The 27,618-nt window shown below is 33.7% G+C and overlaps 1 protein-coding gene across 8 annotated transcripts in view; it reads left to right on the top strand.

The window, feature by feature from the left end:
- LOC111425851 (Muscle-specific protein 300 kDa) overlaps nt 1-27,618 on the top strand; it is a 112,447-nt gene that overhangs the window by 67,152 nt on the left and 17,677 nt on the right. For 6 of the 8 annotated variants that reach the window (XM_023060129.2, XM_023060130.2, XM_023060128.2 and 3 more), the window contains 4 exons: nt 939-15,275; nt 15,797-15,904; nt 18,014-18,187; nt 19,709-27,595. In XM_023060129.2, coding sequence (XP_022915897.2) covers nt 939-15,275; nt 15,797-15,904; nt 18,014-18,187; nt 19,709-27,595 — 22,506 coding nt within the window. Of the gene's footprint in view, nt 1-633; nt 15,276-15,796; nt 15,905-18,013; nt 18,188-19,708; nt 27,596-27,618 lie in introns of those variants that run through there. The other 2 variants (XM_023060131.2, XM_023060134.2) reach the window with 2 other exon arrangements.

Below are 27,618 nucleotides of genomic sequence, written 5' to 3'. Positions count from 1 at the left end.
AATAAAGATTATAATGGCAGGATATATAATGTGAAAGAAATTTGGAGAGATGCCATCTCCTCTCTCAATCACCAGTTGATTGCCGCACTTAGCATAAACTGCAAAAGCAAAGTAGATGCGATTTTTTGAAAAGTGAAAATCAATACTGGTTGAAGAATATTTGTGGAAACATTTTGATGATAATTTGAGTAGACTATCAAGATATTGGCTGAGGCGTTCATCAAGGTGTTTCCAATTTCCCTCAAACATCCCGAACAGCTGGGGATTGTGTTATTTTTTTTTGGTTTTTGGCTTTTCTATCGCTTGTTTACGCTCACCATGCTTTTAGTATTCTTTTTTGGGGTTTTAATTGTGTTTTATTGTTATTTGTGCTACTATTTTCATTTTTACTTCAATTTTACACTCTTCTAAATTGATCTATATCAAATTCATTCATTAAATAATAAAGAAATGTATAGATCAATTTTGAAGATGAATCATCTTTCAAGCTATCATTATATTTTATGTTTATTTTAATTTGTAAAGTGTGTTTTTTATTCTATTTCTTGTTTGACTTTGTTTTTCATCAATCACTTTGTTTATTATCATTTATTGCTGCACTCCTTTATTTCCTTCCCATATCACGTAAATCAGGTGTATCGAGATCATATTCGTTCACTTCAAGAGCAGCTGAAGATCCGAAACGATCGTATTCAGCAGATCTTGGAAACCGGCGAACCATTCTCGGATACCCTGATCACCTAACTCACTCAATTCCTATATAAATTATTAAGCTATTCCCGACTTTGACAATTTAAACACAAACTTGACCTAATTGAACAAAAAAAAAACGAAAAAATAAATCGACCTTGACTAACGTCGCAGCCCATCATCTTGCATAGCGTGACATTTTATGATTGATCTTGCGTGGTAATTGTTCTCCTTGTTGCTATGATCAGAATCTGGTCGTGAAGAAAGAGGCCTACAGGCGAAGGATTACAACCCTTTTGGACGCTGTCCACCAACTCGATCCGTATTACGATGGTAAAGGACTGACTTATGCTGAGATTGTTGCTGGACAACAACGCGATCTTGCTTCTAAGGAATTAAAAACAGAAGAAGTCAAGGAAGAAATGGTTGCGTTACAAGGTAAGAAAGAAGAAGTCCGCCAAAAGAAAGATGTGGACATTCCTACAAAAGAAGAACATCTTAGTGAAGAGCCAGAAGCACAACGAGAAGTTGAAGAAATTTCAACCGTACCCGAGGTTGTAACTAAAACCGAATTTGTGAAGCCATCATATGAAAGAAAAGAGAAAGTACGACCTCCAAGGAAAGCTAGATCTCCGTACAGGCGCGATGAAAAGAAAAAAGTTGTACAACAACCTCAACCAAAAGATAACACCCAAAAAGATAATAAAATTAAGTTGGATGTTGAAAAGCATGATAAAAAACGATCTAAATCTCCTATTTGGGAACCCGGCTCAACATCTTATGCTAAAGTACTTAAAGGTTTAGCAGGAGATGGCCAAGAACATGCTATGGTATCAAAGTACCAAGAGGAGCAAGTTGATGTTCAAGCGGAAATCCAAACGGAAACTTATCAAAGTGAATCTCGTGATACCCAAGTCCATCCACAACAACCGCAACCAACAATTCAACAACAACCCCAATCAACAATTCAACAACAAGCGCAAGCAATTCAACAACAATCACAATCAGTTCAACAACAACCAACAATTGAACAAGCACAAATTTCGCAAGAACAACTTCCACAACCTCCAAGTGAAGTGTTTGTTCAAAATCCATCATGGATTGAAACTAGGGTTGATTACCAACATAATCAAACTTATGAGTATCCAATGCAAATAAACGTTCAAACAACTACTTATTATCAACCGCAACCTATTCAAGCCGTCCCCCAAACTGTAACTTACGGTTTTATTCAGCCTGATCTTGTTGGCTTTATTGCTTCTGGCCAACAATTAATGAGCTCTGGTTTGGGTACTTATCATGACCCGAGTAATCAATATTATTCTCAACATTATTACACTGAAGTTGAACAACAATCGCATCAAGAAGAAGAACAAGTAACAACTTATACTCAGCAAGGTCAATATCAACAAAGTGACGTAATAGAAACTTACCATCAACCTGTAGATAAAAAAATAACAGAACAAGTAAAGGAAAGCGTTTCTGAAATAAAACCGGTGATTGAAGAATTACCGTCAGCCACTAAGATTGTTGAAGATGAGCCCAAAATTGAAGTGACAAAACACTCAAATGGAACATTTTCGTACGCGCAGATTTTATCTCAGGGATTGTCTACCGATAATCTCCAGCCATCCAGTACTCAAAAAACCGTTAAACAACGATCTGTGTCTCCCAAGGCCGAGCCTCAGAAACATAGCTCAAAGCCTATGTTTAAAGAAGACACGGCTAAAATACGGGAACACCCGAAACCGTTTAAAGTAGACAAGAGATTAACCACGAAAACGACGAAACGATATGGATACATTGAAGTCGACGATGATGAACAATTTCAAACGCCATCTGAACCACATGGAGAGGCTGTTTTGAAAGAAACAGTTGGTTCTAATGTCCAAGAAATTGTTCTCGAATCAATTACTCAAACAATTGAGGATCCCATCATTCAATCGATTGAAGAATCCGTTATTGAATCAACTAATCAAACAATCGACGAACCTATTACTCAGACAAAGGAAGAAAATGTAGTAATTACTGATACGGACAAGATAGCTAAAAAGAAAAACAAAACAGGTAAGAAGAAGAAACCTAAAGTAGTAAGTCCAATTGATGAAGTTGATAAAGCTTTGAAAGAAATTCAAGATACACAAAAAGATAAAGTTGATGAACCGAAGAAGAAATCAAAACAAAAAGTAAAAGAACAACATCAAACAGAAAACCAAGAAAATGTAGCAACGTTAAAAACTATAAATGTTTCAACAGAAGAATTATCAGAGGTAAAAGTGCCGAAAAGGAAGAAGAAGAAGAAGTCTAAATCTGAATCAGAAAGTCCAAAACAATCTGAGTCATCACAAGAATCCAAAATTGATGAAAGTGCTACTAAAATGACTGTTGAAAACGTAAAAGAAATTATTACGATTGAACAACAAATAACTGGAGAAACACAGACATTAACTTTAGAGGAAGGAAAAGTTGAGAATAAGAAACGAAAAAATAAAAAGAAAGTTATCCCGGTTGATGTAGCACAAACTGACAATTTAGAAGTTAAAGCTGAAGAAGTTCCAGTTGCACCAAAGCGGAAAAATAAAAAGAAACAGAAAGGTGAAAAACCCACAGAAGAATTGAAACCATCAACAATCGAGAAAGATGGAGAAGAACAAAAATTAGAAACAGAAATTGAACAACAACCTAAAAAACCCAAAAAATCTAATAAAAGTAAATCACAAACAAAAGCTGTTACAACTACAGAAATAAGTACTGAAGATATTGTGAAAGAGGAACCAAAACAAATCGTAAAAGAAGTAACTAAAAATCAAAATGTTAAAGCAGAAGAAAATGTTCCTCAAATTGGAAAAACAAAGAAAAAGAAAGGAAAGGCTTCTGATTTGATTGATTCTAAAGAAATTCTGATTGAATCTGGAATCGATGAAAATAAGGTAAAAGATCAAAATCAAAAGAAAAAGAAGAAAGATAAAACTCATGATGTAACTCCTAAAAATGTTCCGGAAGATGTTCCAGAAACTTCTGATTCAAAAGTAATAATATCTGAGAAAGTTGTACAACTAACTCATGAAATAATTGCTGAGTCACAAATAATTACTGAAGAAAATACAGCTGAAATTGATAAAGATATAAATAAGGAAGACGTTTTAATAGGTGAAAACGTGATTAACAAAGATGAAATTAATGTTACACATGAATTATTAGAATTTGAAACTAATCAAAGAATGAATGAAGAAATTATTGAACAAGAAATTATGGAAACTGTTTCTCAGATCGCTCAAAAAGATGAAAATGTAAAACCAATTTCTAAAATTGAAGAAATCGAAACACCTCAAATTGTTAGTATAGAACATATAGAGACGAACGTTTCAATTATGGAACGAGAAGTTTGCGATATTAATAAAGATAATAATGATGATAAAGATACTAAAGATGAAAATGTTGTTCCAGTTACAGAAATCGTAGAAAAATCTGTTGAAACAACTCAAATTGAAAACATTGATGATAAATTAGGAGATAATGAAAATGTTTTATTAAGTTTAGATAAAGAGATATTAAATATTAAAGATGATATAGTCACAGCAACTGTGGAAATGATCCAAGCGGAAGCAGTTTGTGAAAAAACTGAACTACAAGATACAGTAACTGAAATAACTGATATTAAGAAAATAAGTGAAATGGTTGAACATGGTACACCCATTAAGATTCCTCAAGAAATACATGACGATACACAAAAAGAGGTGTTGTTTGAGAAATTGATTTCTCAAGAAGATGTTTCTAAAAAACCTGCTATTGAAACACAAAAGAAATCTAATCAAAATAAACCGAAACCTCAATCAGAACAAAAACAGAAGAAACCTAAAAAACCTAAACAGAAGGCGGATGAATCGCGTGTTATCTCTATCCCATCATCAATCGATATTGCTGAAGATATTTGTAGCACAATTAGAATGGCTCAAAGTCAGCCAGATTACACAATTTGTACTTACCAACAACAGGAATCAGTAAGTGATAACCCTTATAATGTTACTTCAATCAGCGAGAGTACCACGACAGAATCAAATGTTACAATTTCTGAAGTTAAAACCGTGGAACAAACTCAAAGTCATCAAGAAGAAACTACGACAATAATTAAAACTTCCACCGTTGAAGATAACAAAGAAAACATTCAACCTGAAGTAATTCAACAAGAATCGGTCGATAAACCGGATAAAATGAACAAAGTAATTCTTATTACTCACGAAGAAGTGGTATTACCAACCGTTAGGACGTTAAAAATGGAATTTGTTGAACATGAAGATGATATGGCTCAACAAATAACACAAGAATATTCTCCTGAATCTTTTGATGTTTCTGTAACTGAGGGATTGGGTAAAAACGTAGAGGAAAAAGTTTTACATAAAGAAGATCAAGTAAAAATGATTGAAAAAGAAAGTGTAAATGAACCAACAAAATCAACGCTTGTTGAAAATAAATCTGTAGTAATCATACCGGAAACTGAAAAGAAAGTTGAAATTGTTACACAAGAATGCTCATCTGTTAAATCTCTTGTGGATTTAACCAAACAATTTATCCAAGAAGAAAAATTACAAATTGAAGATCTTGTGGAAATATCGCCATTAGAAAATGTCGAAGAAACGATGAAACCTGTACTAGAGGAAAAAGAAGATGTTATTTTGGAGACTCATCGAGAAAATGAAAAAAGTATTGAAGTTTTGGAGATGGAAAAAAATATTCTTGAGGAAAACTTAGCCACACAGGAGATGAGAATTATTTCTCTTACGTCAGAGATTCAGTCCAAAACATTACAAGAACAAATCATTCCTGATCTTAAACAACAAATTCAACAAGAAGATATTCAAAATATTCCACAAGAATGTCTGCAAAAAGAAGAACGCGAAGATGACTTAAACAAACTGGAAGTGATTAAAATAGAAGAAAACGCCCCACAAGGTGAGGTGCAAAATGTTACACAAGAGTTTCTTCAAAAAGAAAAGGATGAAAAAATCTTATTTACCGAAGAGACGAAATCAGAAATAGTGCAAGGACAGATCATATCTGATGTTAAAGTACATATTGAAGAAGAGGTACAAAATATTGTACAAGAATATCCTCAAAAAGAACAAAGTGAGGATGAAATCAAAGAAATCACCCCATCATCGGAGACTCAATCGGAAACGTTGCAAGAAGAAATCAGAGAGGAAAAGTTTCTTGCAAAAGAACAGCACAAAAGTTTTGAATCTGAAATAACTAAAGAAATCGCTGAAAAAGAGAGCGATGTTGTAACGGAAACAATTATTGAATCATCACAAACTATACAAGATTTCACTGTTAATAAAAACTTAGAATTAAATATAACTGACAATCAACAAATCATAGATGTTAAGGAATCAATTATTAGCACACAAGAAATTTTAACACCTTCAGGAGAAACGGAAGCTTTAGATGACGAAGACATTGAAGTCGAACAAGCTATCTTTGGGTCTATAAAAGATCGATCAAGAGGAAGATCGGTTAAAGAAGAAACAAATCTTCTCATAGTTTACGAATCAAGTCAAGAATTGGAAGATGAGACAAAAATAGAGCAAAAAGTAGAAATGGTGGAAGAAAAAAGTGTGGAAGATGCCAATATTTTGGTATCTACGGAAACAGCTCCCCCTGATGTTGGCAGTTCGCAAAATGTCATCGACGACATTAGCGATGCACAAGCACCATTAAGGCTTAATTCAGTTGTAGATGTGGAAATTCACAATATAGATGAAGTCATGCACATTTTAGCGAGTAAACAAGTGTCCGAAAAAGGAAGGGAAACCGAAGTGACATCACCGACGCCATCTTCGGGTTCCGGTGGCGGAAAGCGACGACGCCGAAAAAACAAGCATAAAAAGAAAAGCGGCACTGCAAAATCACCTGTAGAAATACCAGAGAGTAAGGATGATAACATTGAACTAGATGATGATCAAGATCAAAGTGAAACAGAAAAAAATGTCGATGATCCTAATGAAATAACATCACAAAAGAATGAATCGAGTTTAGAATCTGAAGTAAAATTAGAAGGGGAATCAAACATAGAAACGGAAACAAAATTACAACTGGAAACAAAATTGGAACCGGAAATAAAATTAGAACCAGAAACAAAATTAGAAACAGAATCAGAATTAAATGTTGAACTGGAATCAAAACCTAAACAAGAAGCTGAACCGAAATCTGAACCTGAAACTTCTCCATTACAAGGAAAATCAAAAAAGAATAAAAAGAAAAATAAGAAAAATAAATATGAAAAGGAAGAAATGTCATCTGAAGTATCTCTAACATCAGAAAAAGAAATTGAACTAAAAGATGAAGAAATACTAAAAACCGATCATGAAAATGAGGCACAAATCATACACAAAGAAATAGAATCAGATTCTGTTGACGTCCAAATCGTAGAAAAATCTGATGATACTCCAATCATAGAAGAATGCGTTAATGTTGAAAACATACAAGAATCAGCAAATATTACGAAATCAGAACATGAATTACTTTCAGCAGTTTCAACAACTCACCCGATTATAAGGGAAATATCGTTAGAAGTTGATGTTAAAGCGAAATCATTAATTGGTTGGGCTTCGGAAATACAACCATACAATATCTTAAGAATGTTAGAACAAGAAAATGGTTGGTATGAATTCAAAACATTAACGGAAGAAACAAGTATTAATAAAACAACAACCGAGATAAAACCAGATGATTCAATCCAACCAGAAGAGGCCAAAAAAGTAGTTATAAAAGAATTGGTTCTAAAACCAGAGATACCAAATCAAGTAGTCAAAGACAATGAAAAAGGCGGTCTTAAATCTCCAGAAACACCATTTATGTACGATGTCTTACAATTTAATATTAATCATAATCAAAACATGACGCAATTTTTGGAAAATGAAATAGATAGTTTTGCTAAAGAGTCAAAAGAAGATGTTAGTGTAAAAGCAGAAGAACCCAAACAAGAAGTAGTAGAACAAGAAGTCGATATTGTAAAAGAAGATATAAATAGACCAAAAATAGAAGAGGTAAAACCAGATGTTTCATATTTAGAACAAGAAATACCAAAATATAATTTGAAAGAATTCGAGAAATCAGAATGTGATTATCAAAGAATTTTGGAAAAGAATCGATGTGCAGAAACAACAACACCAAAAGAAATAACTACGTGTATAAAAGAAGATATTAAATCAGAAGATAAAAAAGTTATTGAAGATCTGGAAACAGAATTAATTAAGGAGGAATTACAACCATCATCTATGGAAAGAGAAACCACAATAATTAAAGAAAAAGATAATCAAGATGAAATTCTGCAACACATTAAACGTGATGTAACGGTATATAATATGAGTGAAATGTTAGAAGCGGAAATGGTTTGGTATGAAGTCCAACAGAAAAAGCTTGATGATGAATCTTGTAGAATCGAGAAACACAATCATGAAAAAATGTTAGAAAAGGTAACTGAAATGGATACGAGTGAAGATAGTAATAAAGATATAGAACATGACAAACCGTCAATGTCAATTAATCTTGAATTAAATCAATCAGAATTGGCACAAAAAACAATAATGTACGAAACTGCTATTTATAATATGAATGAATTTTCTCATGCCGAAACTCAATGGCAAGAAAATTTGGAAAAGATAAGAAGTGATCTTAAAAAACAAACTATCACACCGGAAACGATCCAGAAAGATAACGCATCAGGAGATATTGCGGAATACGTTGAAGCAGATTCATTAATAATAGAAGATGAGTCTGTGGAAATGACTCAAGATATTAAAAACATCGTAGAAAAATCTCTGGAAGTCCAAGATTCTATAACTTCTGATTCGGGTGTTACATCGATTGATGTTAGTAAATTAGAAACTGAAGGTTTACCATCTTTGGAAGACGACGCAAACGTAGGTGATTCAGCTTCAAAGCAACCGTCTGAATTTGAAAAAATCTTAAAAACTGCAACTGAATTTGTACCCAAAAAAGGATTCAAACTCAACCCCAATGCTGAAGTTTTTATACCCGATGCAAGCCAATTCTCCCCGACTTCCAAGTTCAACAAAATGTATTTCAATAAACCGGAAGGTTACCAACAATTTAAACAACCATTTACGGGAGCACCTTATGACTCAGAATTTGATGAATCATCTGATCATCATTCTTCATTATGGGTAACCGATTCAGCTAAAATCGAAAATATTCTAGAAGAAGAAGAGCCACTATCGAAAGAGGAAGATCTGAAAGTAATTGTTTCGCAAGTCGATGAGACAAAGCCTCAAACTAATATAGCAACTGAAATAGCCGAGAGTGTTATTGAAACTAAAGATGATGAAGTATCAGAAATTAACAAAGATGAGTTACATCCAGATGAAGGTGGCGATGTAAAGAAATCCAAGCGATCAAGAAGGAAAAAATCTAAATCTCCTATGGTGGAAAGGCAAGTGATTGAGAAGGTCCACGATGAAATTGTACCTTCCCCACAACCAAACGTGTGGGTTGCCATGAAAAATGATGGTAAAACATACGCTGAAGTTGTAGCGAATACTACTGGAAGAGAACCCGAAAGAGAGTCATCAATATCAAAAGAAGAGCGAAAGGAAAGTGTAGATCTTCAAGAAAAATCGACTATTGAAGTTTATGAAGAAACCCCAACAGATATTACCGAGAAATCATTTACTGACGAAGATCAAACTTTGTCAGATAGCACGCAATTAATAACTATACCACGAAAATCTAGATCACGTTCAAGATCAAACCAAAACAAACCTGCTTTGACCGATGACGAAAAACTAACAGACACAAACCTAACATTAACCGAGACAGAAATAACATTGACCACCGATCAACCTAAATCAGACTTAGAAAACGAAGAATTCATAACAAAATCGGAAATTTCGGAAAGTTCCGAATCTTCACCAACTCATACGACTTACGCAGAAATTGCTAGAAAACACCATCATGCGAAAGTATCCGACATTAGCGTTACCCAAGAAATTAAAGATACGCAGTTGTCCCAGCCACATTTACAACAAATTGTTGTTGAGACATCAGAAGAACCAAAAACTGAAACTGCACAAAAGGATAGTGAGGGATTTTTATGTGTAATATCTCGAAAAGATCGAAGGAGTCGATCTAGATCGAAAACCGATGATGATGTATCAGACAGTAATAGAGAAGAAGATCATTCAGCATGTGAAGGAGTCGAAAAGAAACGGAAAAAGTCTAAGAAAAGCAAATCAAAACATAAACCAAGTGAATCAAGTAATATCAAAAGTGAGAATATTGAAAGTGAAATGTTAATAGTACCTAAAGAAGAATGTGAAATCGAGAAGAAAAAGAACAAACATAAATCAAAACGTGGGGAATCTAACATTGATGATAAAGAAAAGGAAGAAGTCGTCTCAGCAATTGCCGAAGAAATCGTTGAAAAAGATAATGTCAAAATTGAAGTAAAAGATGATGATACAGTTGATTCAGAAATTACTACAATTTTGACAGAAAATGAAGATGAAATAAGCTCCGCAATTGAATCAATTAAAGATGAAAAAACTGTAATTGATGTGGAAATAAAAACAGAAATAGTTGAAACAGCAATGACAGAAGAAAAAAGAGAACAAGAAGACGTATCAACATATTCTGAAGAAATTAAAGTTGAAGAAATTGCAACAGATCCAACAGAAGTTGTCGATGAAAAATTGCAACAATTAGAAACGGTTACGACTCAAATAACTTCCGATGATGACAAATCTAGTGAAGTAAAATCTGATAAACAAAAACATCGCAAAAAAGATAAGAAGCGAAAGAGAGATGAGAAACAAGACGATGCGAAAATTATGACACCAGAAACGATAGAAATGAAAATTAAAGATTCAGATTCTAAATCTCCGTATGAAGAAGTGTCAGAAATGAAAGTTGTGGATGTACAAGAAAACATAAAAGATAAGAAAGAAGAAATTAATGTTCAACATACTCTGTTCATCAAAGACCAGAACGTTTGTGAAGAAAAAGCAGTTTCAGATCTAAAACTTGAAGGTGAACATGTTATAAATATTGAAGAACCTGCAGATGCTAAATGTGAAGAGAAAGGAGATCAGAAAACTGATGGCAATGAAGAAAAGATTAATATTAAATCAGACGATGAAGTGATAATTTCAGCAGAAGAAAATAAAATATCAGACTTAAAACCTGAAGCTATTGAAAGTAAACATTATGATGAACATATAGATGTTAAAGAAGTTGCTAAAATACAAGAACAAGAAGTGTTGGAAATCAAACCTGTTGAAGAATCAATTGAGTCTCCGAAGAAAAAGAAATCAAAGCCAAAAAGAGATAAAAGCAAACAGAAAGATGATGAAAAAGTTTCTAGTGTCGAAGAGGTAGTTAATGTTAAAATTGAAGATGTAGTAAATATTACAACGGAGCAAGTAATTTCAGAATTAAAACCTGAAGTTGAAGTAGTAATAGATGATGTAGAAGATGTAAATGTTAAATTGCAAGAAAAAGATATGTTGGAAACTAAACCTGTTGAGGAATTAATTGAGTCCCCGAAAAAGAAGAAATCGAAATCAAAAAGAGATAAAAGCAAACAAAAAGGCGATGAGAAAGTTTCTGATGTTGAAGAAATTGTTGATGTTAAAACAGGAGATGAAGTAAAAATTATAACAGAATTAAAACCAGAAATTGAAGAAGCCAAAGATGGTGTAGATGCTAAGTTACAAGAAAAAGAAGTGTTGGAAATCAAACCTGCTGAGGAATCAATTGACTCTCCGAAGAAGAAGAAATCGAAGTCAAAAAGAGATAAAAGCAAACAGAAAGATGATGAGAAAGTTTCTGGTGTTGAAGAGATAGTTGATATTAAAACAGTAACGGAAGTAAAAGTTACAACAGAACAAGTTATTTCAGAATTAAAACCTGAAGTTGAAATGGCCAAGGATGTAGAATGTGTTGATGCTGAATTACAAGAAATGATGGAAGTTAAACCTGTTGAAGAATCGATTGAGTCTCCAAAGAAGAAAGCGAAGTCAAAAAGAGATAAAAGCAAACAAAAACATGATGAGGAAGTTTCTGGCGTTGAAAAGATAGTTGATGTTAATGTAGGACAGGAAGTAAACGTTACAACAGAGCAAGTTATTTCAGAATTAAAACCTGAAGTTGAAGTGACCAAAGATGTAGAATGTATTGATGCTAAATTACAAGAAAAAGAAGTGTTGAAAATTGAACCTGTTGAGGAATCGAGTGAGTCTCCGAAAAAGAAAGCGAAGTCAAAAAGAGATAAAAGCAAACAAAAACATGATGACGAAGTTTCTGGAGTTGAAGAGATAGTTGATGTTAATATAGGACAGGAAGTAAAAGTTACAATAGAGCAAGTTATTTCAGAACTAAAACCTGAAGTTGAAGTGACCAAAGATGTAGAATGTGTTGATGCTAAATTACAAGAAAAAGAAGTGTTAGAAATTAAACCTGTTGAGGAATCGATTGAGCCTCCGAAAACTAAGAAATCGAAGTCAAAAAGAGATAAAAGTAAACAGAAAGAAGATCAGAAAGTTTCTAGTGCTGAAGAGATTGTTGATGTTAAAATAGAAGATGAAGTAAAAGTTATGACTGAGCAAGTTATTTCAGAATTAAAACCTGAAGTTAAAGTAGTTAAAGATGATGTAGAAGATATAGATGCTAAGTTGCAAGAAAAAGAAGTGTTGGAAATCAAACCAGTTGAGGAATCAATTGAGTCTCCGAAGAAAAAGAAGTCAAAGTCAAAACGAGATAAAAGCAAACAGAAAGATGATGAGAAAGTTTCTGGTGTTGAAGAGGAAGTAAAAATTGGAACAGAACAAGTTATTTCAGTATTAAAACCAGAAGTTGAAGAGGTTAAAGATGATGTAGATGCTAAGTTACAAGAAAGAGAAGTGTTGGAAATCAAACCAGTTGAGGAATCAATTGAGTCTCCGAAGAAGAAGAAATCGAAGTCAAAAAGAGACAAAAGTAAACAGAAAGATGAGGAAAAAGTTTCTGGTATTGAAGAGGCGGTTGATGTTAAAACAGAAGATGACGTAAAAGTTGTGACAGAACAAGTTATTTCAGAATTAAAACCTGAAGTTGAAGTGGCCAAAGATCTTGCAGAAGGTATTAATGCGGAATTACAAGAAAAAGAAGTGTTAGAAATTACACCAGTTGAGGAATCAATTGAGTCTCCGAAGAAGAAAAAATCGAAGTCAAAAAGAGATAAAAGCAAGCAGAAAGGTGATGAGAAAGTCTCCGGTGTTGAAGAGATAGTTGATACTAAAACTGAAGATGAAGTAAAAGTTGTAACAGAACAAGTTATTTCAGAATTAAAACCTGAAGTTGAAGTAGACAAAATTGTTGAAGTATCTACAGAAGCTAAAACACAAGAAACAGAATTATTATTAATCAAACCTCTTGAAGAATCAATTGAGAGTCCAAAGAAAACGAAAGCGAAGACAAAACGAGACAAAAGCAAACAAAAAGATGATCAGAAAGGTTGTAGCATTGACGAAAAAGTTGATATTAAATCAGAAGATGGAGTTAAAGTTCTGGGATCAGAAAAAACAGGTTTAGATATAGAACCTGAAGTTGAAGTAACAAAGGATGATGATGTTAAAGTAATGTCAGAGATCAAACCTGTTGAACCTACTGAGATTACAACAAATGTTGAAGAATCAAAAGACTCTTCGAAAAAGAAAAAAGCGAAATCAAAAAGAGATAAAAGCAAACAAAAAGATGATCAGAAACAAAATGTTGATAAATCGATTGAAAAATCTGTTGAATCTCCCGTTGTACAAGAAATAACCTCGCCTAATAAAACTTGGGCTAGTATTGTTGGATCAAAATCTACCGAACCTTCAGTAAAACCTGAAGATGCAGTAATAGTACAAAAAGAAGCAGAGATTCCGTTAGATCAAGGTAATCAACTAACAGAAAATGTCTTTGAAGAAGTACCATTAAAACCAGAATCATCAGAGGGAGAAGTCGAAAACGTCGAAGCCTCTAATTTGGTAACCGATAAAAAGAAATCCAAGAAAGATAAAAAATCTTCAGATAAACCAAGGGGAATTTCTAATATAATATCATCTGTTAAAAACGCATTGAGTTCAAAACAAAGTCCCGACGAAGGAACATCATCCGATGAACATAAAAAGAAGAAAAAAGATAAATCAAAACAGAAAGAAGACACAAAACCAATTGAATGTAAAGAAGAAGAAATGGTTTCAACAACGATGATTGAAATAATAAAATCTGAAAATTTACAAAAAGGTGATATAAAACCTGATCAAAAAATTGTTAATTTAGTTGAAATAACATCCTTTATACAAGCGGAACAATTGGATGCTTTACCTGAATTGAAACCTAAATCTCCTAAAGAAAATAAAGAAGGTTTCTTTGGTGGATTTATCTCAAGAATTAGGAACGATGATAAAAAGAAATTTAAAAAAGAAAAACTTGAAGCTGGCGATTCTTTAAAACCGGTTTTATCAGAACCAAGCTCTGAATGTCCCACTGTATCTGTTTCCACTATAGAAACTGCCGCTGTTGTCGAGAGCAAAAAGAACAAGAAGAAAAAATCGAGGCTAACTTCAGAATCTGAACAATCAGATGTTGAAGAACATAGAAAATCAGGAGTTTTAGGTTCCATTGTTTCGAAAGTTTCAGATGTTTTAACTAGCAAATCTAAAAAGAAAAAGAAGAAAAGTAAAGATAACGCAAAAGATGAAGAGCCACAAAATATAAATAAAGAAACTCCAGCTGAAAAAGTAAGTGAAGATGTTGCGTCACCTAAACAAGATGTACAAATTATATATTCCACAACTGGAGAAGAAGTTAAAGCCACTGTTAGTGTATCAAATCAAGAAGCCGCTTCTGAAGAATTATCTGTTAAGGTAGAAGAAGAAATTACGGATGCAATGAAAGATTTACAAGATGATATCCCTGCTGAAAAACAAGAACTTGATGATTTTGTAATTGTCGAAAATGTTCTCGACGAAATCGTTACCGAAAACGTTGTAAACAATCTTCACGAAAACTTAGCTTTAGATGGTCCATTCTGGTTAACAAGACCCCGATACGAAGAAGCTGAAGAACTCTGGACAATTTATATACAAAGCACCTATGAGACTCCAATAATTATAGAAGAACTAAAAAAGAAAGATGACACACCAGACAACGACAGAGATGGTGATTCAGGTCATTCAAGTGGACCCGATTCACCATCAAGCGAAAAGAAAAATTTCGGTAGTGATCACTTTAACACTTCATACGCCAGCGCAGACTTACCAGGAGGAATTTGTAGATGGAACGATCAAAGTACTTATTTGTCTTCAGAAGAAGTCGTTAACAATGTTATCAACAACGATGTGGTCGATAATGTGACATTAGACTATAACACTGACACAAGACTTTTAACCGAACTCGTAAACCTTAATTTAAGTATACCCCAACAATACATCACTTCCAATCTACACCATCAACAGTCCATAGGGCCTAAAATGCAGCAATCAACGAGTGTAGGTGTCGTTGGAAGTGAAGGATTGGACAACATCGATAACAACCAAATAACGAAGGTGAAATTTGTGTGTGTGAAAGTCCTTGCATGATCTTAAATTTGTCCAACTTTTCCTTTAATAAAATTCTAAAAATTTCCTTAACTTTTACACTACATGGTTTTATTCATTTGTTTTGTTTTTGTTTTATGTTCTTCATTTATTCAACTGTAAACAAACAAAAATTGTTTAAAGGCATAATATTTAATGTAATTGAAAAAATACAGTTGAATAAATTTCTATTTGTGTATAACATGTAATTAAAACATTAATAAGGTTATATAATCTCATCTTTTAATCGTTCATAAGTTTAAAAAAAAATTCATAGTGAATTTAAGGTAAGACTTAAAATAACTCATATTTTCAATGTTATAAATTAAATTTCCCCTTTATCATTATTTCATTAATTATAAAACCGATAATTGTATGATTATTAGTAATTTTGTGCTTGGTAGTTGAAAACACCTGCTTTTGAAATGCTTCTAGTTAATGATAAATTTAAAAAATACTTTTTATTGATGACAAAATGCTGCTGTTTATAGGCTCTTAAAGAAGAAGTACATCAAATGAAAGAAAAAATTCAAGGAGTCGAACAAAATATTGCAAGAATTCCAATTACTGGGTACAAAGAAGTTTTGTCAGCACTGGAGGTAAGAATTTTTAATTTTTTAAATAAATATTAAAATCAAACACAATCTTTGTAATCTTATACGGTGTTTTACGCTATGCATCCATAATCACATCAGTAAAACATCAACTCGTGTAACCTTCGGAAAAACACAAAGTGACCACGACATGCAAAAAGAAACACCTGAAGTACATAGTCATAAATCTAATAAGAATAATGCGCGGATTATAGGTCGTCGTGCGTTAAGTAAATATTCGTGTAGATAGAAAGGTAGTTGAGCGTGTGTTAACGTTCTACTAAAGTTTATTTTTAAACCGTTTATTGGTTTTGCACAATTCACTCCTCCCGGTAGTTTATTGAAATCATAAACACACATTCAATTCTACAATAACTCAATATAGTTAAACCTCGATATAATGGACCTCATTAAAACGAACTATTATCTATTTAATACATCAGTATATTTAAATATAAATGTTAGCGCTTATGGATAGAATCCAACTAAATCCGAATATTTCTAGTTTTAGGTTTAGTGTTAGTTCTAATGGTAGTGGTAGTTCCAGTTTTAGTTCTTATTCAGCTTTAGATCGTTGTATGTTTTTCATTGAACTAAAACTAGAACTAACACTAGACGTAGAGCTAGAATCATCCGGGTTTAGCCGCACGTCTCTTAAGACGGCTAAACCCGGATGATTCTAGTTCTAGGTCTAGTGTTAGTTGCAGTTTTAGTTGTTACTCAGCTTTAGATTGTTGTATATTTTTAATTAAACTAAACTAGAACTAACACTAGAACTAGAGCTAGAAACATCCGGGTTTAGCCGTCTTAAGAGACGTGCGGCTAAACCCGAAAGTTTCTAGTTCTAGGTCTAGTGCTAGTTCTAATGGTAGTGTTAATTATTATTCAGCTTTAGATTGTTGTATATTTTTCATTGAACTGAAACTAGAACTACAAAGTTTCGAGTTTAGTCGTGCGTCTTCAGAATCTTTAAAGTGCAAATTGAAAATTTTTCATATAACAGAGTTTTCGTTACTCCCTTCCCGGTATTAGTCCGTTATATCGAGGTCAATTCGGCTATAACTCAATAATAATAGAATTAAAATCTATAATAGTTTATAAGAATCGTTGGCACTACACATCTCCGTAACAAAACTTATAAATAGTAATGACGTTTCAAGTTGGCTTTAAAATTTTTTCTTGTCACGTGAATCGCATATATTTAGCATGATTGGTCTTAATTAATTAACCGAAATTTAGTACTACTGTATTTAGAAGTGACTAAAAGATTTTAATAGATAAATTGTTACCTTCGTTATTTCATCTTCAATTGGATTGAATGACTTAAACACAATTCTTGCTTGAATAGGCCTATAAATCTTAACAACTCGCCTTGAGAAAAGAAAAACTTTTAATCTTGACACACTTCTTAAAAAGTTGTACCAGTTAGGACCATTTGCAGATCTTAGCTTTCTTTCAAGTTTTCTAGATTTTAAAAGGAACCTACATATCAAGGACGAAACACAAATTTTTATTTATGAAAACAAAAAGAATTAATATGAGATGTTTCAAAATAAGAAGCGTATTGAACGTTATTAGTTATTACTATAGTACCCTGTAGTGATAATAAATGGCAAAGACCTTTAATTGGGGATAATACCTGGGTGGAGACTAAATAATAATACAACCAATTTGTATTGTGTCTGGTTATAAACCGTGATGGGGTTTTTATATGATTAATATAGTGCACTAAATTTCTTCCCATTGATTTTGTATTATTTTCAAATGTCTTCTATTAATACTAACGAAGAAGTTGGTTGTTTTTTTTATATTGGAGACCCGGAAGTATTTCTATTTACCTTTCCCATCAATCACGTACCGAAATATACGCTAAACATTCAATGAACGCAACCTAATGGTATGGACGCCGGTTGCAAAAAACACAACCAACTTCTCCTTCCTATATTTAACCGGCGTGGATGCGTCCCACATGAACCAAACGAAACGATTGCTGCGGCTTCAGTCTCCTACGAGACGCAGTAGAAATCGTTCGGTTGAGATTATCTCAATTAATTTTGTTTGCTGATTTATTTGGGTATTAGTACGTTTGTTTTTATAGTTTTATCGTTTTCGTAGGGTATTAAAAGTGATTTGAGAAGATATGCCACCGATGCCATTCGATTGGAGCAGATAGTCATGGACCTGCCATCGGATGCAGATAGTCAAAATTTGGCTCTCCATTTAGCGGGGATTCGAACAAGAATTGCAACGCTTTTATCAAAAGCCGAAAATGGAACGGTTGCTGTTTCGGTGAGTTATCGGTTCATATCGCCGATAGAGTCAGAATTATTTTTGGATTGAGTGTTATTTTACAACTTTCTTTTTACAATCACTTTAATTAATTTCTTGAAAAAATGAACGTCACGTTTATAAATAAAGTAAAAATAAAATTAGTATCGCGCCGAGATTATTTCAAAGAAATTGGCAGAAACATTTTTTTTTAATTTTTCATGTTTATTGTAGTAAAATAATAATGTTGCATAATTATTTCTTATGTCAGTTCTAAATTTAAATGGCAAAGTAATAACATAGCCGAAACATTTCTAAATGATGCGGTCACTATCCGATTTTGCTTGCGGCATAATAATATACCTTTCCATAAATTACAATCGTTTGATGATTAGTTTTTTTCTTGTATTACAAATGTTTTAAATTCTGAGTATGAATGAATCATATATATAAGAAATTAGAATAGTAATTAGTCGGTTTGATAAAGAGACAGATTATATTTGTAAACAAATATTTAACACGAATCTTATCATTGAACACTTAATCTTCAATTTATAAGTAAATTTAAAATTTATCCTTTTAGAATTTCATTTCGATATCGCTTAAACAATGCTAATCATGAGTTTACTTTACTAATTTTAAAACGCTTAGCAAATAAAATTTAATCACATCAACGGTTTTTAAGGAGCATCGTCCTTACAAAAATACTTAATACTTTTACTATTCTAAAATTGGCCAGAGGCGTTAAGAATTATAGACATAATTTGTTTCTTACGCTAGTTCTAATTTTGAACCGTAAATAAATGTAGTGAGAGAACAGTTTAGGACGATGTGGTCATTGCATGTTATATGTTTCAAAATACACTAGTTGATATGATGTTGTTCAGTATAAATAACTCAAATATGTTTTTTTTATGATAAAGCTGGTATGAAATTATTCGGCAAAACAAATTTCTTTTTCAAATTTTTTGAAAACATGGCAGAAAGGAAATGTAAATTTGCTGCTGTAAAGAAATGATTGGGAAATATTTCCATTCAACAATGGATAACAGTTGTGGATGATCGAAAAACTTTAACGTTAGTCGAGACCCATCTAACTGATTGAAATCCATCTCTCCCTCAGCATGTGTTGAATATGCGCCATGATTAATGAACATACATTTCTAAACCGAATCGGCATTCATCACTGAAAAAAATTCTATTCTATTTTCTTTCTATAATCACACATATATATTTCTTTAATGAATTGTCAATTTGACAATATGTCTTGGAAATGTCATCCACCAAACAAAGTGGAATCGTAGAGGTAACCTAAACGGGTTGGTCGGTCTGATCGAAATTTCAAGTGTTATATGAATGAAAATTTTGTTAGTGATGGACCGCATCCACTAATTTTGAAAGTACCGCAAACGTAAATTCAAAATTCCAGTTCTGAATTGACAAATTATGTCACTGGAAAATTAGTATCCTTCGCGTGCAAACCGAGCATACACTGCGTATTAATATTTCCGTTTTAAAATAATGATTTATATTTTGTTGCAGAGCGCACAAGCGCTGCAAGAAGAACGCCAACGGGAATTACTTCAATATCAAGTATTTCTTACCGACATCGAATTATGGCTAAAATCTATGCAAGATACTCTAGCCCAAAAAATTAACTTCAAAACAGAAGAAGAAGTGGAAAAAGACATTAATTTACACGAAAATTTAAGTTCCGAATTACAGCAGAAGAAGTCGGAATTGCTTAAATTAACCCAGTTATGTGAGGATTTTAAGAAATATCCTGATTTAGAAACGTTCGCAACGTCTTTAGTAGAACAACTAGGTCATTTGAGAATTGTCTTTGAAGGACACGAAGAAAATTTAAACAGAAAAATCAATCAATTAAAAGATGCTTTAAAGAAACTTAAAGAAGACAACCTTAAAGGTAAAAGCATCCAAACCCAAACTGGTCGCAGCTTAGATTCACCACATGGAGAATTAATTTTAAAGGATATTGAAATTCAAGCACACACATCACAAACTACATCCCATACAGATACGCCACTCGCAAAAGAAACCATCCTCATCCATAAAACCACATCTAAAGATGGCGAAACTATTAAGATATCAACAAAACCGTTCCTGGAGAAACAACCGATCGTAGAAGAACCAGATGATTTACTTGTAACTGCTGATTATTCCAGCCACCAAGCGGAATCATCCGGAAAATTGGAAATCTCTCACTCAGATAATCAACCGTTTGAAACTGTTATGGTAGAACCAGATGAAACCACAACGGAAGTAATCGTTGATTCTGATGGAACGAAAAGAATTATTGTCAAAAAATTACATCGCACGTTAGTTCAACGTCAACAAACCGTCCAAAGGGAACAAATTACTCACCTAGGAACAATCACCCAAGGAAATATTCCAATAAGTCAATCATTTTCTCAAGTAACACTTCAAGGCCAACAAAGTAGTACAACAGTTCAACATGGATCAAAACCAGCTGAGACAATATCATCAGAATCCCTTAAAGGAAATATTATATCTTCTACACCTTCCGGTGACGTTCAAATGCATTCTTTTGAATCAGAACCGAAAATAACTTATTCCAAAGAGCTTAAACCTGATGAAGTTGAAGTACATGGCGTTAAATTACATGAAGGTGATGTTGCGTTCTTAGAAGATGGCAAAACGTTTGTACCAACTGAATCTGTTCATACGATTGAAGGTGATGAAATCCACACATCTGGTTCATCGGTTAGAGCTGTGGTCCAACAAGTCACCAGAAGAATAATAAGAAAAACGCGCAGGATTATTAGAAAAGTAGTTATTGTTGATGGTAAAGAACAAGTAACCGAAGAAGTTATTGAAGAACCTGAGGAAATTGAAGTTACCGAAGAAGGAATACCTAGAGTTAGCATAAGTGTCTCACAAACAGAAAATGGTGTTGTAAGAGAGCAACAATTTGGTGAACCAATTTCTGAAGAACAATTACAACAAATGATGACTGACCAACAATCTGTTATAATCGAAGGGCAACAATCATTTATAACTGAACCGCGTCCAATTGTTGCAGAAGCTGAAGATATTAATAAACAAGTTAAAGAAAAACCGAAAGAATCCGACATAGAAATAAAAGAAGTTGAAGAAGTCGCCACCGTTGAAGGTCAGCCGGTTGAGAGGTATGTCGTAGAAACCACAATGAGCATGAGCAGCTTTGCACAAGAACCAGTAGAAAAGCAATTAACTACTGATGTAGCTGAAATTATTTCAGAAAAACCGAGTACCGCGACAACTACTGTTAAAACAACGGAAACTGGCACATTATGCACATTAGAACCAGCACCTAGCTCAGAAAAACTTGTTGACACAAAATCAGAAACATTAACTACTCCGGATGAAGCTTCAGTTTTAACTGCACAAGAGCAGAAACCTAAAATCTCCGAATCAGCAATGTTCATAGCACAAGAAATTGTAGGAAATCTTGCCGAATCTTGCGTTGATGAACATAAAGCAACAAAAACCGAGGAAGTTGGTCGCAAACATAAAGAAGACATAAAAACATTAGAGGATAATATTACCGTAACCTCTGAATTCTTAAGAGACATGCTACAAGATGAAGAGTTCAAACCTTTACAAGCAACCAAACCAGCGCAATCTATAACAAGCATTGAAATAGGTTTATCTCTTCAAGAAAGAGTAAAAGAAATTCCTCAAACTACAACTATCCCTGAGAGAGTTAACCAAGCAACGTCTCCATTGCAATTTGAAACACCATCTCCTGAGAAACCAGTAATTGATGAAAACTTAATTATTTCTGATCACCCTGTTGAAGCTTCTGTAGAAGCACCTGTGCCGGAAGAATATGAAAAAGTTGGAGTTTCCGTCGTTGATGAAGCATCTTTAGAAGAAGAAAAAGTGGGTAGCTCTACTTCAATCAATCTTGAGCAACAAGTAAGTCTAGCCGAGGAAGCAATAAGCCTTGATGAATCATTACAAGTTGAAGAAAATAAAGAAGATATCCAAGTGGAAGAAAAATCGATTGAAGAAAGTGAAGAAATTAAAACGCAAGAAACTACCGAAAAAGATGGTAGCATTAAATCTCAAAGTGATGATCTTCACGAAGAAACTTATGAATCACACACACCTGAAGCTTCTCGGGGTGAAAAGTACGAAGATGTGTCTTCGAAAGTTTCAGGAAACGTGAGTTCAAAATCAACTGTACAATCTGAAGTTTCCTCGCCCATCGTTCCAAAAACTCAAAGCAGTCACGATTCAACTCCCACCGATGTTGATCACGGAGGGCGAAGTAGTAAGAAGAAAAAGAAAAAAGAAAAGCATCTCTCTGTTCATGAATCATCCTCAATAAAAGACGCTACAATCGACGATTCAGTCATGGCATCAACTGATATCGCACTTCCAGAAGACTCCCAGTCATCTTCTGACACAACGAAACCTATGATTGAAACCTTTGAAGCTGTTACGCTATCAGAAGGTGACTTATCAGGCAAAGAAACCGGATACGAAGCAGATAAAACTACAGTCGACGAATCATTGGCCGATGATGACACTGAAAAGAAGAAACGTAGAAAGAAAAAGAAGAAAGTTAAAGTTAAAACAAAAGAGGAAGAAGAGTTTACTCCAAAATCAGTTTATACATCATCAGCTATTGGCGAATCTCCACAATTTAGCGATGAGGAGCAACCACCAGTAGTTACTTCTATAGCGGAAAAATCCGCAGAAACCAAGAAAAGTAAAAAACGAAAGAAGACGAAGAAAGATGAGTTGGAAGAAATATCTACTGAACCACCAGAAGTTCCAACTGATGATAAACCTATTACAGACTCGGATTATGATCTCAAACAAGAACATTATGAAGAAGTCTCAACTGCATCGGGAACATATATATCAATGTCAACTATTTCGGAACCAGGTACAGTTAAAATCGTTGAAGAAAAAGTAATAATCAGTCCACAAAGCCAATGTGAAGACGAAGTAGTCAATAAAATCGTAACTACAATTCCTGTTATTGAAACTGTTATTACACAAGAATCGGTTGCGCAAACATCTCCTGAAGTATTAGAAAGTCAACAGTTCATCGAACAAGAAAAATCTTATTCAGAATTAGAAATACAAACTTCACCCGAGCTCGTTACAGAAACTGTAGAATATGGCACTCAATCCGAAACAGAACTGAAACCAGAAATAGCAGAGAGATCATCTCAAGTGGATATTGCCGTAGCTGAGAACATAACTCAAACTTCAACACCAGAAAAAATTGAATTAATTACCTCAGAAATGTCGATACAAACAATAATTGCACAAGAAATGCAAGGAAGTACACAAACCAGCACACCAGAGGATTTACATAGAGCCGATTCGGCCATGCAAACCTTCACCACTACTGAAGAACAATTTGCCCAAACCATTTCACCTGAAGTCGTTGAAGTACAAAAAGTTGAAGTTTACTCCCAAGCTTATCCTTATGATATTCAATCTCCTCGAGAAGAATCCATTCAAACAACTCCTATTCCTGATGTTACTGATATTACAACTCAAACTTCTTTACCTTACTTTACTCCTGAAGCTGTAGTAACAGTGAAAGAAGCGGTTTCAGAAATCGCAAAAGAAATAAAAGAAGAGGTTGTCCCCATTGGTGATCAAGTTACTTTAGAAGCAGAACCTAAAGAAAAAGATGAAGGTGAAAAACCTATTGAGGCGCAAAAACCAGTTGATGAAGAAATCAAAGAAGAAAACTTAATTGAAAAAGATCTTGATGTTGTAAAAGAGGATGTGATTAAAATTGAAGAATCACAAATTGAAGATGTTCCTAAACCGGAAATTGTAAAAGATATGAAAAAAATAATCGAAGAAACAATTAAAATCGAAGAAAAACTAAGTGAAGAGAAAAAAGAAATTGTAAGAGAACCGGAAATCGAGGAAATTGAAATTAAGGAACCATTTGTTATAAAAGAAAGTCCACCGAAATCTTTATCTCCTGTTATTGTAACCCCAGAAAAAGATTTGAAAGATATTACTCAACAATTAATTGAAATGGAAAAGGTAACATCACCAATTCCGATTGATGTCGGACAGGAAGAGGTGACATCACCTGTTTCAATTGACCAAGAGGACAAAGTTCCTTCGCCAATTCCAATTGAAACTGTAGAGGAAAAAGTAACTCCACCAATTTCAATAGAAGCCATAGAAGAAAAAGTAACCTCACCTATTTTACTTGAAACAGTGGAGGAAAAGATTATTTCACCTGTTCCAGTTGAAATCGTAGAAGACAAGGTAACTTCACCTATTTCAGCAGAAGTCGTACAGGAAAAGGTGACTCCTCCTGTTCCTATTGAAATACAAAAGCAAGAAACACCAAAACAAAAACTTGAAGAACCCGAACTAAAAATAGGCGGTGTTATTGATAAAGTGGAAGAAATTACACCAATTCATCCACAAATTTCTACAGAACCTGTTGAAAAACATGAATTTGTTGAAACCTCATCTCAAACAAAATCTGTTGTTATAAAAGACACGCCTATAACAAGTCCGGATGAACAAGAGTATGAAATGAAAATTAAGACTACAATAATAGTAGACGACCGCTCATCTTCAGATTTATCTGAAGAACATCACATCCAGGTTCAAATAAAAGAAGGTAGAGAAGGATCAGGTACAAGCGATTCAGAAAATGTTAAAGTTACAATAGATGGAGTTCCTATTGATGACGCCGATAAAAAACCGAAGAAAAAGCCAAGAAAAGGCAAGAAGAGTAAAAAAGAAATACCTGTTGAGAAAGATTTCTTTTCTTCGTTTACGAAGAGAGATGACGAAGACGTTGGTAAAAAAGAATTGTATTCAGATATTACTAAAAAGTCACCACGGGATGACTCACCAGATTATGAACCTGCTTCAGTAGTTGTTTCTAAAATTATTACTGACATACATAAAGATCAAATACTCAAACCGAGAAAAACCGATGTGGCGCATCCTGAAACAGTTCGTCCATCAAGTTCGCAAATGGTACCACCAACAGAATCAGTTATGCAAGGTTTCTTAACGGAAGAAAGATTATCTTCCGGAGATTATACTTTGATTCAAGCAAGCGATTCTTCTACAAGCTCCCACGGCGAGATGTCTTATGCTGAAAGTAGCGATGCATCTCCATCTGCGCCTCCTGAAGAAGTGGATTCCTCATCACTGTTAATTGAACCATCAAAACATACATCTGAAAGTAGTATGATAGATGACGTCGAAATAAAACCAGAAGTACAAAAAGATATCGTTGGTAAGACTGAAATCGCACCAATTAAAGAGGCGCTTCCAGCAAAATCGAAGGGTTCAACGGAAGAAAATGTTTTAATTCCAGAGAAAGGAATTGCTGATGAAACACAGCTAAAGAAATTAAAAGAACAAGTTAAAGAAATATCTAAAGAACCTGTTCCAATTAAAGAAGAAGTGATTGTCAAGTCAGAAGTATTCCAACAAACACCTACAGCAACAAAAGAACAAGAATTATTCAAACCTGTAATTGAAGATAAACTTCAAATTAAAATCGAAAAAATTGATCCAAACGTAGCTCTAATAACCAGTGAGAAAGAAGCTACGGAACAACCTCATTTGCCTCAAAAGAAACCTAAAGCTGTGAAACAAAAACCGAAAGGTAAACACCCATCAGTTACTATAGAAGAGGTAATTTCAACGCCAGTTACTGATACTCCAATAACTCCGGGTACAGATATTTCAATTTCACCTCCAGAATTAATTTATACTCAAGTATCCACGGTTTGGGATAAACCAGCGGCAATAGCCGAACAATCGGAAGTTTCAGAACAACATGTTCCTATTCAAGAAGTAAACATTAAGTGGAACCAAGCTCAAGCTATGGAGAGGGTTAAGAATTTGCAAAACGCGCAAAAGACGACTCATTTAAGTAATATTTTATATTTGGCGACGTTAAGCGAAGTAATCACCGATGAAACCATCGAAGAAAGAAATAGTAATATTACCGAGAATTTGGATCAATTACGAAACGCAGTTACGACAGGTGACGCTGTTATTGTTCAAAAGATCGTTGTTACAACTGTAGAAACGATAACAACTTGGTTAGAAACGATTGAATACAGAATTTATATGAATAGACAACAAACAGGTGACGGGCCGTCTGTTGAAAGAGTTGAAGAACTAAACAATTTGAAATCAGAAATTAATACGGTCGAAAATATTATTGGTACATTGAAGAATGAGTTTGAACATGCAAATAGTATTTGCGATGCTGAAGACTCCGAAAGAATGCAAAGTTATATAACATCTTTAGAATACCAAGTTAAAGTAATCGAGGAAGCAACTGAAAAACACGAAATACTTGCACAACAAGATTTAAATAGATGGCAAGAACTTATAGATGGAATACAAAGTGTTACAAAAACACTTAACGATGTTAAAAACGAAGTAACTAGAATGAAAGACTCCGAATTAGGTCTTCAAAAAATGTTGGATCAATTAGACGACTTTGATAACGTCAATAAACACGAAAATATTAAGATTGTTCATTTACTTTCAATAGCAAGAGGTTTAATGCGTGATTTTCCCAGCAGAGAAATTCCATCAGAAGTTTATTCATGTTTAGAGTACAGCAAACAATTAGAACGTTTGATTCAATCAGAAAGAGATCGAGTAATTGAGTTAATAACGGTTGCTGATGAGTACGATAAAGCTCTAAATGATTTCGAACCGATTATTGAGCTAGCTGAAGCAATGGTTGAAAATCCTGTTTGTGTAAACAGTTTGGAACACCTCGAAGAGGAGATGCAAAGTCATCGACAGTTCTTTAGTTACTTAAGTCATAGCAGAGCTTTATTAGAATCATTAGAAGGAAATTTGGTGAAAGCAACGAGAGAATTACATGCTGATAGATATCTTCAACTCTGCGAAAGAACTAATATTATCTTAGAAAAAGCATCAGAAAGATTAAAAGAAATGTCTTCAGCGGCTACTAAATGGACTTTACTTGAACAAGGTATGAAAGAAGAACAAAGGTGGCTACAGGTAGCTCAACAAAGAGTTCCTGATTTAAGCACCGTCACTTCAGCAGATTATGACCAATATATAAATTTGTATCAATCGTTATCTTTGGATATTTCTAATCATCACACAAAATTGGTTTACTTAAACAGCGTAGCTCATAAATTACAAGAAATGATAACATGTTCGGCACTTGATCATACATACGTTGAATCATTGGAAATAATATTAAAACTACATGAAGATGTCAGTACAAATTTGAAAAGACTTTTAGCGTTCCGAGAAACATGGTCCACTTACAACATCTTAACTGATAAATTGGAGTATTGGTTAAGAGATGCAGAACAAACTTTAGCTAAAGTTGAATTTCCAAATAGTTCCTCAGTTCCCGCCCCTGGATACATGAGACAATTTTGGGTAAGCTTTAAAAACTCACTCAA

This window comes from Onthophagus taurus, chromosome 2 (genome assembly GCF_036711975.1).
Source record: "Onthophagus taurus isolate NC chromosome 2, IU_Otau_3.0, whole genome shotgun sequence".
Taxonomy (NCBI): domain Eukaryota; kingdom Metazoa; phylum Arthropoda; class Insecta; order Coleoptera; family Scarabaeidae; genus Onthophagus; species Onthophagus taurus.
Note: the sequence above shows the minus strand (reverse complement) of the source record. Positions and strands in the feature narration are given on the sequence as shown.